The sequence below is a fragment of the Scyliorhinus canicula genome, chromosome 8 (genome assembly GCF_902713615.1).
Source record: "Scyliorhinus canicula chromosome 8, sScyCan1.1, whole genome shotgun sequence".
NCBI classification, from domain to species: domain Eukaryota; kingdom Metazoa; phylum Chordata; class Chondrichthyes; order Carcharhiniformes; family Scyliorhinidae; genus Scyliorhinus; species Scyliorhinus canicula.
In genome coordinates this window covers 84,739,512-84,755,568 of record NC_052153.1, presented here as the reverse complement: position 1 = coordinate 84,755,568, position 16,057 = coordinate 84,739,512, and the positions used below count along the sequence as shown (strand labels likewise).

The 16,057-nt window shown below is 48.4% G+C and overlaps 1 protein-coding gene across 1 annotated transcript in view; it reads right to left on the bottom strand.

Moving 5' to 3' along the window:
• gkap1 (G kinase anchoring protein 1) overlaps nt 1-16,057 on the bottom strand; it is a gene marked incomplete at its 5' end in the record, with an annotated part of 79,303 nt that overhangs the window by 44,166 nt on the left and 19,080 nt on the right. The window contains 2 exons of the mRNA XM_038804878.1: nt 2,238-2,381; nt 12,337-12,359. Coding sequence (XP_038660806.1) covers nt 2,238-2,381; nt 12,337-12,359 — 167 coding nt within the window. The remainder of the gene's footprint in view (nt 1-2,237; nt 2,382-12,336; nt 12,360-16,057) is intronic.

Below are 16,057 nucleotides of genomic sequence, written 5' to 3'. Positions count from 1 at the left end.
TAGTCCAGATGTAATTATGAGGCCAAGTCTTTTTAGAGATTAATAATTACCGATATGATGCATTACCAACACATGGTTGTTACATTCTGTGAAGGTATATGCTGCACAGTGCTTGCTCAATTATCTTTTAAATGCGACTCAGTTTTGAATCATTAGTGCTGTATAATGTTTACAAGCATTATATTAAAAACAACACCCAAAGCAATTGGATTAAATTGACCATTATCTACTGGTTAATTCAATGATCAATTTGCAAGAAAGAAATTGGAATTCTCCGCTTGGCTAAACTGTACAAATTTAACGAAACATCAATGTGGAACTCTGCAAGAACTTTAAAGAATGCCATAAAACTGTGCAAGGGAAGTAATTGAAACTTGATCACCGTACATACGGGACAGCACAAAATTCACTCATTTCACAAATTACTCAGTGCTTGTCGGTTGCTGTCAGCTAACAGCACATTCATTGACAAACAATTTAGCACACCGAGAAGTTTCATCGGGACATCTAGCATAGCTGATAAGTCACTTCTGCAGCAATTAGGTTCTATGTAACTAGTTTTTCTGTCATTTGTTTGCTTTCTTGAGTCACTTAGGACTCACTCTCAGGGACATATTTTTGTTTTTTTGGAAGAGTCCGCAAACCATCAAAAATGACGGGTGGGACCCAGATATCCTGTCCCTATTTCCAACAAATCCAATTTTTGCTGCTGGGACCTGGACGTGATTCATACAGGAGGGAAAACTTAAAAACTCAGCAGGGTCATTTGAATTTAGTGCTGAGTTCAACAGATTCCATTTTGACTGTGGCAAGGGCCTTAACCTGCAGAGTGGGAGTCACAAATTGATAGAGTAGATGTAAACACAGTGGTTATGGTCTGCTTCAGTGTCGTGATTAGATTTTTTTTTTGAATATCCTGCACTTTAAACATGAAAAAGAAAAAAAGCTGAAGCTGGTAGTGAGAGCTACAAAAACATCCCTTTTCTGGACTGCTTGGATTTTCAGGCCACTTGGTGTACTTTAGAAAGGAAAATATGTATTTCAGTAGAGGTCTTTGTTGACATTTCACCAAGGGCTACTATGTATTGATGAATGCTTAGTTGCAGTTTCAAAAGACACAATTATCTCAACAGGAGATTGAGTTCACAGTTTAATTGGCAGGCTAATAAAGGAATACTGCCGTAAACTTGGCTACTGAATAGAAGTCTGTCTGTTGTTATAACAAATTAATTACTTGGGGAGATTTCAAAGTGTTAAATGGATTTCTTGACCCTTGGCACCAGGGTTTGATTCACATTGGAAGATTTTTTGAATGCGAGTTTATTTTCACTATCAAGTGTTTAAGAGTGAGAGTTATAGTAATAATCTAATAATAATCATATTTTATTGTCACAAGCAAGCTTACATTAACACTGCAATGAAGTTACTGTGAAAATCCGCAAGTCTCCACACACCTGATTTGTTCAGGTTCACAGAGGGAGAATTCAGAATGTCCAATTCACCTAAGAAGCACGTATTTCGGGACTTGTGGGAGGAAACCGGAGCACCCAGAGGAAACCCATGCAGACACACGGAGAATGTGCAGACTCTGCACAGTGACCCAAGCGGATATTGAACCTGGGACCCTGGAGCTGTGAAGCAACAGTGCTGACCACTCTGCTACTGGTAAAATTCCAGTGGCAGGGAATAAAATTCCAGCAGTGCTGACATTATTGATGATCCACTTATTCTGATAGTGGTAGAGAACAGAATTTTCAGCTCATATAACTAAACTAAAGATGATTCATCTTTATCTTTTTGTGTTAATTCAATCCCTCAAACTTATGAAGTCAGTAATTTCTGAAAGACATTTTCCTCCTCCATGAGTTCACCAACATTTACTCAAAACAGATCTTATTTCTCTGAAACTGGTTTACTGTGAAAAATATATATTCATCTCAGTGATTGTAAAAGTTTTGAGAACATCCATTATATCTCAATTTGTAGGAAGCAGAAGTAGTAAGTGAAATGAAGATGCACTATCATATTTTAAAACTGACCAGGATCTGGAAATTTACAAGCAATTGACAATCTGCAAACCTTTCTGAACCAATTACAATCAGCTGTTTAACATTACCACAAAAAACACTAATCACTAGCCTTAACAATGTGTTTAGCAGCTAAATTTCATTGTGCTTCAACTCCTAATGAATGCAATGGAAACCAGCTACCGTAAAAACATTTTAGCAAATACATACTTGACTTTCTTGAGTAGCGATATCCAGTCCATTTGAACTTGATAACTGTTTTCTTTTCTCCATCAACAATATTTTACTTGCATCTTCTTCTAGCTTATTAAAAAAGCTATCCTCTTCTGCTGTAGCAGGCAAGGATTTGGGTTCCTGGGGACAAGAATACAGCAGTCAGCCCAAGGCGAACATCAAAAGCATGTTTAAGATATGCTCATCCTTAACCAAGTTGCTATAAAACTCATTTCATTGAGTTCATGTCAAGTTTGAAAAGCTTGGATACTTCATAGAAGCATACAGCCTACTATCTTGGGAATTGAATCTTTGAAAGAGCGGTACAATTCCACTGCCTTGCTCTTTCCCTTCAATGAGGTTGCTGACATTGTGGCTGAGAAGTCCCTGTGATATCATTCCTTTCAAGTATATATCCAATTCCTTTTTGAAAGGTATTACCAAACCCGTTTCCACCACCAAGCAGTGCATCCCAGATCATTACTCACTGCATGCTAAAAGACTAGTCTCCTTCTAGTTTTAAAAAAATTTGTTTTTATTCAAAATTTTATAAACCACGACAGAAAGAAAACAACAAAAAACATAATAGTAATAATAAAGAAAAACGAATTAACAACTTAACAAAGCAAGGTGGGGTATCTGCCCTTTACAAGTAAAATCAATCCACCACCCATACTGCCTCCACCCCCCTCCTCTGGTTTGCTGCTGCTGACATCCACTTAATGTTCCGTGAGAAAGTCAAGGAACTGTTGCCACCGCCTGGAGAACCCCTGCAAGGCAAACTTTATCCTTTCCAAACTTAGAAACCCAGCCATGTCACAGACCCACGTCTCCACACTTGGGGGTTTAGTGTCCCTCCACATTAGCAAGGTCCGTCTCCGGGCTACCAAGGAGGCAAAAGCCAAGACTTCGGCCTCTTTCAACTCCTGCACTCCCGGATCTTCTGACACCCCAAATATCCCTATCCCCCAACTCGGCTTTACCCGAGTGTCCAAAACCTTGGACATAGCCTTTGCAAAGCCTCTCCAGAATTCTGCAAGTGCTGGGCATGCCCAAAGCATATGGACATGGTTTGCTGGCTCCCTGAACACATCATACACCTGTCCTCCACCCCAAAGAACTTGCTCATTCTCGTCACTGTCATATGTGCCCGGTGCACCACCTTAAACTGAACCAGGCTAAGCCTGGCACAAGATGAGGAGGAATTGACAACTACCCAGGCATCTGCCGACAGGTCCTCACCCAGCTCCTCCTCCCACTTGCCCTTCAGCTCTTCCACCGAGGCCTCCTCTGCCTCCTGCAGCTCCTGGTATACGTCCGATACCTTTCCGTCCCCTACCCACATGCCAGAGACCACCCTGTCCTGTATCCTCCAGGCCGGTAGCAGCGGAAATTCCCCACCTGCTTCCTCACGAAAGCCCAGACCTGCAGGTACCTAAAGGTATTCCCTGGGGGCAACCCAAATTTCTCTCCCAGCGCCCTCAGGCTAGCAAATGTCCCGTCAATAAACAAGTCCCCCATCCTTTTGAAACCCGCTCTGTGCCAGCTTAGGAACCCACCGTCTATTCTACCTGGAACAAACCTGTAATTGTTCCGTATCGGGGTCCAAACTGAGGCCCCTACCTCCCCCCTGTGCCGTCTCCACTAACCCCAAATCCTCAATGTTGCCATCACCACCGGGCTCATAGTGTACCATGTCGGCGGGAGCGGCAGCGGTGCCATAATCAATGCCCCCAGACTAGTATCCCTGCAAGACGCCTCCTCCAATCACTTCAACGCCGCGCCCCCTCCCTTTACTACGCATTTCCAAATCATGGATATATTCGCTGCCTAGTAATAGCAGCAGACGTTGGGCAGCGCCAGCCTCACCCCCCCTCGACTGCGTTCTAAGAACAGTCTCTTAACCCGCGGGGTCTTGTTTGCCCATACAAATCACAAATCCCGTAATAATCCTGTTCACCTGCCTGAAAGAGGACTTGGGGATGAGGATAGGAAGGCACTGGAAGACGAACTAGAACCTGGGGAGGACCGTCATCTTCACGGATTGCACCCTGCCTACCAGGGAAAGCGGCAGCATGTCCCACCTCTTAAAGTCCTCCTCCATCTGATCCACCTAGATTGAGCTTGTGCAGGGCATCTCAACTCTTAGCCACCTGTATGCCCAAATAGCGAAAGCACCTCTCCACCACCTTAAGCGGTAGCTCTGCCAGTCTCTTTTCCTGGTCCCTCGCATGTATCACGAAAAGCTCGCTTTTCCCGACATTCAACTTATACCCCGAAAAGTCCCTGAAACCTTTAAGGGTTTGCAAGACCTCCCCCATCCCCTCCACCGGATCTGAAATGTACAGGAGAGGGTCATCCGCATTCAGTAAACCCGATGCTCCCTCCCCCGAACCAGCCCCCTCCAGTTTCTAGACTCCCTCAGCGCCATGGCCAGCGGCTCAATTGCCAGGGCAAACAGCAGAGGGGACAGGGGGCACCCCTGCCTCGTTCCTCGATGTAGCCTAAAGTACTTCGACCGCAGCCAGTTCGTCGACACACTCGCTACAGGGGCCTGATACAGCAATTTAACCCACCCTATGAATTCCTTGCCAAATCCAAATCTGCCTAACATTTCCCACAGTCACTCCCACTCCACCCGATCGAAGGCTTTTTTCACGTCCATTGCCGCCACCATTTCTGCATCCCCTCCTTCCGAGGGCATCATAATCACATTCAGGAGCCTCCGCACATTTTGTGTTCAGCTGCCTGCCCTTGGCAAACCCTGTATGATCCTCATTGATCACTCCCGGGACACAGTCCTCAATTCTGGTGGTCAGGATCTTGGCCAACAGTTTGGCATCCACATTAAGGAGTGAAATCAGCCTGTAGGAGCCACAATGCAACGGGTCCTTATCTTGCTTAAGGATGACCGAGATGAGAGCCTGCGACATTGTCAGGGGAAGGATTCCCTTCCCCTTAGCCTCGTTGAAGGTTCTCAACAATAACGGGCCCAGCAGCTGAGAATTTCCTGTAAAATTCTACAGGATATACATCCGGTCCCGGGGCCTTGCCCGACTGCATACCCTCCAAGCCCTTAACCAATTCCTCCATCTCAATCGGGGCCCCCCAATCCCTCTACCCGCCCCTCCTCCACCTTAAGGAACCTCAGTTGGTCCAAGAATCGCTTCATCCCCCCCCCCCCCCCCCCCCCCCCCCGGGGTTCTGACTCATATAGTTTACCATAAAAGTCCTTGAAGACCTCATTGATCCTTGCCAAACTCAGCAGTGTTACCCCCCCGTCTCTAATTCCCCCAATTTCCGTGGGCGCCTCTCTTTTCCGTAGTTGGTGCGCCAACATCCTGCTTGCCTTTTCCCCATACTCGTACACTGCTCCTTGTACCTTCCTCCACTGAGCCTCTGCCTTCCCTGTGGTAAGCAAGTCAAACTCCGCCTGCAGACTCCGGCACACTTTTAACAACCCCTCCTCGGGGGATTCCGCATACCTCCTGTCCACCCCAAGTATCTCCCCCACCAACCTCTCCCTCTCCATCCTATCCCTTTTCTCCCTGTGGGCCCTGACTGAAATGAGCTCCCCGCTGATAACTGCCTTCAGTGCTTCCCAGACCACACTCACTGAAACCTCCCCAGTATCGTTGGTCGCCACATAGTTTTGGATACTCCTCCTCATCCGCCCACAGACCTCCTCATCTGCCAATAGTCCTACGTCCAGTCTCCACAGAGGGCGTTGGCCTCTCTCCTCCCCCAGCCCGAACTCCACCCAGTGCGGGGCATGGTCCGAAATCACAATGGCTGAGCACTCTACCCCCTCCATTCTCGGGATTAGCGCCCTACTCACCACGAAAAAGTCAATCCGCGAGTACGCCTTGTGAACATGGGAGAAGAAAGAAAACTCCTTTGCCCTTGGCCTAGCCAATCTCCACGGGTCCACTCCCCCCATTTGGTCCATGAACCCCCTCAGGGCCTTGGCCGCTGCCGGTCTCTTAACGGATCTAGACCTAGACCGATACAGTGACGGGTCCAGGACCGTGTTGAAGTCCCCCCCCCCATTACCAAACTGCTCGACTCCAAATCCGGAATCCTACTCAACATCCGCTTCATGAACCCTGCATCGTCCCAGTTCGGAGCATACACATTCACTAACACCACCCGGGCTCCCTGCAGCTTTCCACTCACCATAATATATCTACCCCTTTTATCCGCCACAATAACCCCCCTCTCAAATGCCACCCGCTTGATCACCAAGATTGCGACCCCCCTGGTCTTTGCATCCAGCCCCGAGTGGAAGACCTGCCCCACCCGAGTGGCGGGAGTTGCCGGGGTCAGCAGGAGTCAGCTGGCTTACGGGAGTACTATGGAGGGAGTAACGCGGCTAGGGGGGGGTGGGGTACTGGGTTGCTGCTGGAATGGCCAGGAAGGAGCTGGAGTATGCAGGGGGGGGGGCCGGGATGGGGGTTTGCCGACGTGGGGAACGGGCCGAGCGGGGGGGGCGCTGGCCAGTGGTGGGCAGGGGAAGGGTTATGGCTAGTCGGAGCCCCCTGATCAGGCTGATAACTTGGAATGTGAGGGGACTGAATGGACCGGTCAAATGGGCCTGTGTGTTTATGCACCTGAAGGGGCTGAAGGCGGACGTGGCCATGCTTCAGGAGACGCACCTGAAGGTGGCGGATCAGGTTAGACTGAGGAAGGGATGGATAGGCCAAGTGTTTCATTCGGGGCTGGATGCAAAAAATTGAGCGGTGGCGATCCTGGTGGGAAAGAGGGTGTCGTTTGAGGCGTCAAAAGTGGTGGCGGACAGCGGCGGGAGGTACGTGATTGTGAGCGGCAAGCTGCAGGGGGAGCGGGTGGTGCTGGTGAACGTATACGCCCCGGACTGGGACGATGCGGGTTTGGTGGATCCTTGGAGGTTTGCGATGCCGAGGGCCAGGGAGTTTTCATTCTTCTCCCATGTGCATAAGGCCTATTCCTGGATCGATTTTTTTATTATGCGCAGGGGGCTGGTTTCGAGGGTGGAGGATGCCGAATATTCGGCGATAGTCATTTCGGATCATGCCCCGCACTGGGTGGACCTCGAGCTGGGGGAGAAGAGAGACCAGCGCCCGCTCTGGCGCTTGGAGGTGGGGCTGCTGGAAGATGAGGAGGTGGGCGGGCGGGTTCGAGGATGTATCAAGAGGTACCTGGAGGCCAATGCTAATGGGGATGTTCGAGTGGGGACGGTCTGGGAGGCATTGACGGCGGTGATTAGAGGGGAGTTGATCTTCATCCGAGCCCATAGGGAGAGGAGAGAGCAGAGAGAGAGGGAGAGGCTGGAGGGGGAGTTGGTGAGGGTGGATAGGAGATACGCAGAGGCTCCGGAGGAGGGATTGCTGGGGGGAGCGGCGTAGTCTTCAGGCCAAGTTCGACTTACTGACCACCAGAAAGGCGGAAGCTCAGTGGAAGGAAGGCACAGGGGGTGGTTTATGAATATGGGGAGAAGGCGAGTAGGATGCTGGCGCATCAGCTCCATAAGCGGGATGCGGCCAGGGAGATTGGTGGAGTTAAGGATAGGGGAGGGAATGTGATGCGAAAGGGGGGCAGACATCAATGGGGTCTTCAGGGACTTTTACGGGGAATTGTATCGGTCTGAACCCCCAGCGGAGGGGGGGGGGATGGGGCGCTTCTTGGACCGGCTGAGATTCCTGAGGGTGGAGGGGGGGCAGGTGGAGGGACTGGGGGCACCGATTGAGCTGGAGGAACTGGTCAAAGGGATAGGGAGCATGCAGTCGGGGAAGGCGCCGGGTCCGGATGGGTTCCCGGTCGAATTCTATAAAATGTATGCAGACCTGCTGGGTCCCATGTTGGTTAGGACCTTTAATGAGGCCAGGGAGGGGGGGGTTTTGCCCCCGACTATGTCCCGGGCGCTGATTTCCTTGATCCTTAAGTGGGACAAGGACCCCCTGCAGTGTAGATCATACAGGCCGATCTCGCTGTTAAATGTTGACGCCAAGCTGTTGGCGAAGATCTTGGCCACAAGGATAGAGGACTGTGTGCCGTGGGTCATCCACGAGGACCAGACGGGGTTCGTGAAGGGAAGGCAGCTGAACACCAACATACGTTGGCTCTTGAATGTTATTATGATACCGGCGGTAGCGGGGGAAGCAGAGATAGTGGTGGCGCTAGACGCGGAGAATGCCTTTGATAGGGTTGAGTGGGGGCACTTGTGGGAGGTGCTGGAAAGGTTTGGGGAGGGGTTTGTCAGATGGGCGAGGTTGTTATACGAGGCCCCGATGGCGAGCGTGGCCACGAATAGGAGGAGATCCGAGTACTTTCGGTTGTACCGAGGGACGAGACAGGGGTGTCCCTTGTCCCCCTTGCTCTTTGAGTTGGCGATCGAAACCCTGGCCATGGCGTTGAGGGAGTCGAGGAACTGGAGGGGACTGGTGCGGTGTGGGGAGGAGCACCGTGTCGCTTTATGCGGATGACTTGTTACATGTGGTGGACCCAGCGGGGGGAATGCCGGAGGTGATAAAGAATCTCAGGGAATTTGGGGACTTCTCAGGGTATAAGCTCAACCTGGGTAAGAGCGAGCTGTTCCTCGTGCACCCGGGGGACCAGGAGGAGGGGATTGGTAGGCTCCCACTAAAAAGGGCGGAGAGGAGCTTTAGATACCTGGGAGTCCAGGTGGCCAGGAGCTGGGGGGCCCTACACAAACTTAACCTTACAAGGCTGGTGGAGCAAATGGTGGAGGAGTTTAAAAGATGGGACATGTTGCCGCTGTCGCTGGCGGGCAGGGTGCAGTCAGTCAAGATGATGGTGCTCCCGAGATTTTTGTTCCTGTTCCAGTGCCTCCCCATCCTTATCCCGAAGGCCTTTTTTTAAGGAGGGTCAACACGAGTATTACGGGATTTGTATGGGCGCACGGGACCCAGAGGGTGAGAAGGGTGTTTTTGGAGCGAGGCAGGGATAGGGGGGGCTGGCGCGGCCCAACCTCTGTGTGTACTATTGGGCTGCCAACGCAACAATGGTGCGTAAGTGGGTAATGGACGGGGAAGGGGCAGCATGGAAGAGGATTGAGATGGCATCCTGTGTGGACACGAGCCTGGAGGCGCTTGTTACGGCGCCGTTGCCGCTCCCTCCAACGAGGTATACCACGAGCCCGGTGGTGGCGGCTACCCTCAAAATTTGGGGGCAATGGAGATGGCACATGGGGGAGGTGGGGGTCTCGATGGGGTCCCCGCTACAGGGGAACCACCGGTTTGTTCCAGGGAGAATCGATGGCGGGTTCCTGAGTTGGCACAGGGCAGGTGTTAGGAGGTTGAGGGACCTGTTTGTAGATGGGGAGTTTGCGAGCCTAGGTGAGTTAGAGGAGAATTTTGGGCTCCCCCCGGGGAACATTTTTAGGTATATGCAGGTAAAGGCGTTTGCCAGGCGGCATGTGGTGGGGTTCCCCCTGTTGCCCCCACGTGGGGTCCAGGACAGGGTGCTCTTGGGGGTGTGGGTTGGAGGGGGGAGGATTTCGGACATGTATCAAGTGATGCAGGAGGTAGACGAGGCCTCGGTGGAGGAGCTGAAGGGTAAATATTAAGAGGAGCTGGGTGAGGAGAGTGAGGAGGGGACGTGGGCGGATGCTCTGGAAAGAGTGAACTCCTCCTCTTCATGTGTGAGGCTTAGCCTCATACAGTTCAAGGTTCTACATCGGGCTCATATGATCGGGACGAGGATGAGTAGGTTCTTTGGGGGTGAAGACAGGTGTACTAGGTGCTCGGGGAGCCCAGCGAACCATGCCCATCTGTTCTGGGCATGCCCAGTGCTGGGGGAATTTTGGAAAGGGGTAGCAAGCACGGTGTCGAGGGTGGTTGGATCCAGGGTCAAGCCAGGCTGGGGACTCGCAATATTTGAGGTTGCAGTGGAGCCGGGAGTGCAGGAGGCGAAAGAGGCCGGTGCTCTGGCCTTTGCGTCCCTCTTAGCCCGGCGGAGGATTCTTCTTCAGTGGAAGGATGCAAAGCCCCCAAGCGTGGAGGCCTGGATCAACGATATGGCGGGGTTCATCAAATTGGAGAGGGTGAAATTTGCCCTGAGGGGATCAGTACAGGGATTTTTCAGGCGGTGGCAGCCTTTCCTAGATTTCCTGGCAGAACGGTAGGGAAAAAGGCCAACAGCAGCAGCAGCCCGGGGGGGAAATCTGAATAAAAATTATTTCAAAAAAAAAAAGACCTGTCCCACCCATCCCTTCCTCGCCTGGTTTGATTCGCTACCTTAAGATGCGTTTCTTGTAGCATGGCTACGTCTGCCTTTAACCCCCTTAAGTGCGAAAAAACACGGGCCCTCTTGACCGGCCCATTCTGGCCCCTCACGTTCCACGTGATCAGCCTGGTCGGGGGGTTCATTACCACCCCCCGTCGCCGACTAGCCATCTCCTTTTTTCTGCCAGCCACATGCCCGCGCTTCCCGCACACTCCAGCCCCACTGGAGGCACCCCGTCCCGACTCTCCCCTTTATTCCGAAAATTGATTCCTCTCCAGTCAGCAAAGCAGCATCCCAGCCCCCCCACCCTAGTCAAGCGTTCGCTTAACCCCCCTTTCCCCCCCCATTGCCCTCCCGCAAGACAGCTGACCCCGGCCGCTCCCGCCTCTACCTCCAGTGCCCCTGTTGGCTCCCTCTACGGATCTCCAACCTCCCCCCCTCAACTAAGTGAGGTAGAGAGAGTCCTCCCCCCTACATCCCGTGTGTACAGAGAAAAAAAAAACTCTCTCAAACAAACAAACTTCGGGTGATACCCCCAACGTTGAGCGAATAAACTGCCCTCACTGTCTGGCCCGACCCCATCACCTGTGATGCAGCTCTTCCCAACTGCGACCCAGCCCAGAACCCCGAGGGCCCAGGGCACAGGGAGCAACAAAAACAAAAGAGAACACGGGGGGAGAACCCAACATAACACCGCCCCCACCAGCATGCCCCGACAACATACTGCAGTCCATTAGTTTGAGTCCAGCTTCTCTTTCTTTATAAAAGTCCACAGATATGTAACCCACAGTCTCGCCGGTTGTAGCAGCCTGAACTTCACCCCTTTGCTGTGGAGGACCGCTTTGGCCCGGTTGAATCCCGTACACCTCTTGGCCAGCTCTGCACCCCAGTACTGGAAAAAACAGATCTCACAGTTCTCCCACCTTCTACTTCGCTCCTTCTTCACCCATCGCAGGACACACTCCTTATCGGTGAAGCAGTGGAATCTTATCATAGCTCTCGGCGGTTCGTTCGCCCTCGGCCTCCTTGCCAGGACTCTCTGCACCCCATCCAGCTCCAGGGGCCACGGGAAAGCCCCCACGGCCATCAGCGTTCCCAGCATCGTGGTCACATACGCACCAGCATCCGACCCCTCCACGCCTTCAGGGAGTCCCAGAATCCGCAGGTTCTGCCTCCTTGACCTGTTTAAGGGCTTCCAGCCTCTCCTGCCATTTTTAGTGCAGAGCCTCGTGTGCCTCCAGTCTAACCGGCAGGCCCAAAATCTCATCCTCGTTATCAGAGGCCTTCTGCTGCACCTCCTTGATCACCGTCCCCTGCATCTTCTGGGTCTCCACCACCCTTTCAATGGAAGCCTTCATAGGGGCCAACATCTCCGCCTTTAACTCGGCAAAGCAGCTTCTGAGAAACTCCTGCTGTTCCCGTGACCTCTGGGCCCACGCTGCCTGATCCCCGCCGGCCGCCATCTTGTTTTTTCATGCCCGTTCTCCTCTTCTTCTCCAAAGCCACTTTTTTGATCGCCCCACTCCTGGTCCACTCCATACATCCAGGGGGACCCTCACTGTTTCCGCCCACACCGGGAATCGTCGTACAAGTGCCGCTGGAGCTCCTTAAAAGGGCCCAAAAGTCTGTTATCGGCGGGAGCTGCCGACCATGTGACCTACCTAGGCATAGCTGCAACCGGAAGTCCTTCTAGTTTTTTTTTAAACCAATCACCAAACCAATCAAACTGGCCCACCACTTTGTTCAAATTTATTTTAAAATTATATTTCAAATTCCAGGCATTATAAAACAGTAGAATTATAAAAGAGATTTAAATTTCTTCATGTTTAAAAAAAAAAGAAGTTATTTGCACAAACAAAACTAAGTTGCATACCTCAGATTTTCTGTTTGTCGGGTCTAGAGATAGAAAATGAAAGTTAATATGGTGCATCATAAGAAAACATGGCAATACATTTCATGGACTAAATTGTGTCTAATATATCTGATTGAAAATGGCACAAACTATACACCAGCATGTTTTAAACACCCATTCTTATTTCTGCAAAATTGATTTTTTACATTGGAAAGATGAATATGCTGCATTTTCAAGCATCTAGCAGGATTAGTTTTAATAAGTTTATTTTTTAAATCAGAATTGCCTCTTGATTCAAAAGTTATACATTTGAGTTTCAGGATTTCCCAACAATTATAATAATGGCTATTTTGACTGTCAGTTACTGTGTGAGTGTGAGTCACTGTAAGAGGCATCAAATGGAAATAATATTTTCTATTCATCTTGATAATCTTGCACTTTAGGGAAGGAAAGGTGGAGAATTACAGTAGTCACATATGAGACAAATTTAACTTGTCATTTACCACTATTCTTTCTGTTGGTTGAATCAGTACTGTGCTATTCTTCCTATACCAGCACAGTATTTGCAGCACAGAAAAAGGCCATTCAGCCAATAAGTCCATGTTGTTGTTTATGTTCCATTCAAGCTCTTCCCACCTTCTTCATCTAACCTCCAACAGGCTATTCTATTCTTTCTCCCATGTATGTTTATCCAGCTTCTCTTAACTGCATGTATGAAGTCCCAAGTATCTCTTCAAACCATCACCTGCACTGTGTGGTGCCCAAAGAAAAGAAATAAAAACGAATTGTCCGAGAAAACATGCTTGTAATGAGTGGACAAGTTCCTGGGCTATGAAGAAAATATACAGATTTCAAGTGAGGGTAAATAGGTGTATATTAATTAAATCAGAAAATTATAACATAACAACGGAATATTAAAGTTGGGAGATTTTGCTGGTTATGTAAGACGTTGGCAAGACCACGTCTAGGGAATGGAAGCACAGCAAGATATCAGAGATGAAAGATTACTATTTACTAACAGGTATTGCCTGGATTATGGACAGGCAGGGGTTTAATTTAAACAGCCCTGATTTCTCCTATGACTACCCATCGGTAAACAGAAAGGTGTTTTTGATTTATGAATTTCTCCCTTCAGTATTTTCTCCAGTCCTTAAATTTGGAGTGTTCCAATCCTCTTATGAATAACTTGCACAGCAAACTCAAGAAAAGAGGATTGGTTTATTTCACACACACAAAATGCATGAAATGGGTTTTGCAACATACACCCTTTTTACACATGATAGAAGATGGAAAGGGCAAGACAATGAATAAAATGAGTGCTGGTTTTACAAAGTCAAAATCTAATGGCCACTCCTTCATAGGGTAGCTGGCTGCCTGTTGCTGGGTGATCCATCTTTTCACAATTGAGGACTTCGGCAATGGGAAATAAGAATTGGATTAGTCTTGAAGGTGCAAGTTCCAATGCTCCAGTAGTTCACAGTCTATATGAGGGCCAAGCAATTGCAAACCTGGGCATGGGCTTTTTCTGCTGCTACCTGTGAGATGATAAATGGTAGACCGACACAGGGGTCCTGTTTCACTTCGGAGGTCAAACAGTGACTGAAGATAAGAACCAACAATAACTAAAGCAATTCGGACTGCTCAAGGAACAGAGAGGTTTTGGCTTGATTAACAAAGCCCTTTGTTGAAACTCTGTTTTGGAGCATGTTGGGCCATTATTACATTGGAGATTAGGATTGTCTGGGACAGACATCTCGTCTGCTAAACAATTGTGTTGGCTTGGCTGAAGGTTTAGAAGATGCAAACGGTGTTTCATCCAGGAGGTGCGAGGTGTGAGCCCGCTTTCAAACTGCTCAGCAACTTCTAGAACTCATCATGTGACCCGCTGCAGCCATTTTATCAGCCCAGCAACTGCCCATTTTGAAAAGCAGAGAAATAAATAATTTTATAACCAGGTTGTCAGGATAGACATATTTTTCTTCCCGTCTTCTCTCAGGGACACCTGCAACATATATTTTCGCTATGGGCGGCATGTAACATTTCCCTCGGACTGATTTCGAACTCTGCTCTCTCCAAACCTCAAGTCTCCCCCAATATAATTCCACCGTACAGATTTTTAAGTTTTCCTCAGCATAAATAGATCCCTTTCAGTTTTCCAGAAGTGCCATCTATTATTCTGTAGATCTGAATAACTTAAATTTGTTTTGCAAGTGTTCATTAAGTCCTTGACAGAGAAATAAACAGAGAAATAAACCAATAGCAAGTAACTGCCCCCTTCCCAACTACATTTAGAAAAAAGTTTAAAAGGTTGTTTGCCTGAGTTCTGCAGCTTTGTGGAACATCCATTTTTTTGCCCCTACATTGAAGTTCTCATGAATCCTTTCGCCCTGTTACAGAAATAGATAAATAACCCTTGTTTAAAATGCTTGTCACGGCTTTAAAAATTGCTTTACTGCCCATTGTTTTGCAGCTTTTTGAACATTTTATCTTGCCCTTTAGGATTCAGTGTTACTGCCTTAAATTGAGAAATAAATTATTTATTAATTTAATGCTTGCATAAAAAGGATCAGCTTGCATTTTATTTCTTACAAAACAAACCAATGATTCACTACTTCCTTGTCCCATCTGAAAACAACCTCACTACTGACCTATTGCAGCAGAGGTCTGTTAATCCTTCAAAATGGGTTAAAGGGATATGGGGAACAGGTAAGGAGGTGGATTTGAGACCAGGAAGAGATCAGTCACGATCTGATTGAATGACGTCGCAGGCTCAAAGGGTTGAATTGTCTACTTCTGCTACTAATTCTCATGTTCCTATCCTGGACTTGACTCATATTCCCAACCCAGAGTTGAGGGTGGCAGTTTTCCCTTCAGTGAGTTTGCTGACATTGTGGCTGATAAGTTCCACATTTGATCCTTAAATATGATCACACTTGTGTGTTGTTGCTTCCAGAAGTGGTATAAATCTAGTTTATGCATGAAACTGAGTTGCCACACTTCCAGCAAGGTAACTGCAGTGAAACATGAACATATAAGAGGAATTCCTGATGTTACGTTCAAACTTCACATCTCAACCCAAAGTTTACCAGCAATATCTACAGCAACATCAATTATGTAAAATACTTTCACTTTGAAAGACAGGGGTGCACATGGGACACAAATTTATGAAGGATGTTCCGTGAACAGAAATTTGGGAACCTTTTACACACACTTTGCAAAATGGGGTGACAAAGTAGGCGACCATTTGTAAAACACTAAACATAAAGGAAAAGGAAACATTAGGAAAATACTTAACTGGAAAGGAAAAACAAATTATAGTAAAGCTCACTGGAAACTAAATTAAGAGGGGCCATCACGGTATCTGGGGAATGTAGGCATCAGCAGAACAGTGCACAAAGCTGTTTTTGTTGGCCCATCAGGAACTCCTCCTCACATTAATCCAGAAAATGTGGATACCCCAAACCAATACTCAATCTCATCACTTTGTACAATATTTCTGATTATTTCATGATAATTCAAATTCCAAACAAAGTTTTACCGAGAACACAAAAATAAAATTGTAGAAATTGATGACTATCCACTAAAATCAATTAACGCAAAGAGAACAGTGCAGGATCAGCCAATTGAAAATGCAATCATTTATTAAATTTGCAACAAAGCCATATTTAAGTAACCTACTTTTGTCAGCCATATCTCACTCATCATGTGGTCAGCTTTTATGGATGCCAGCACAGCCTTGCAC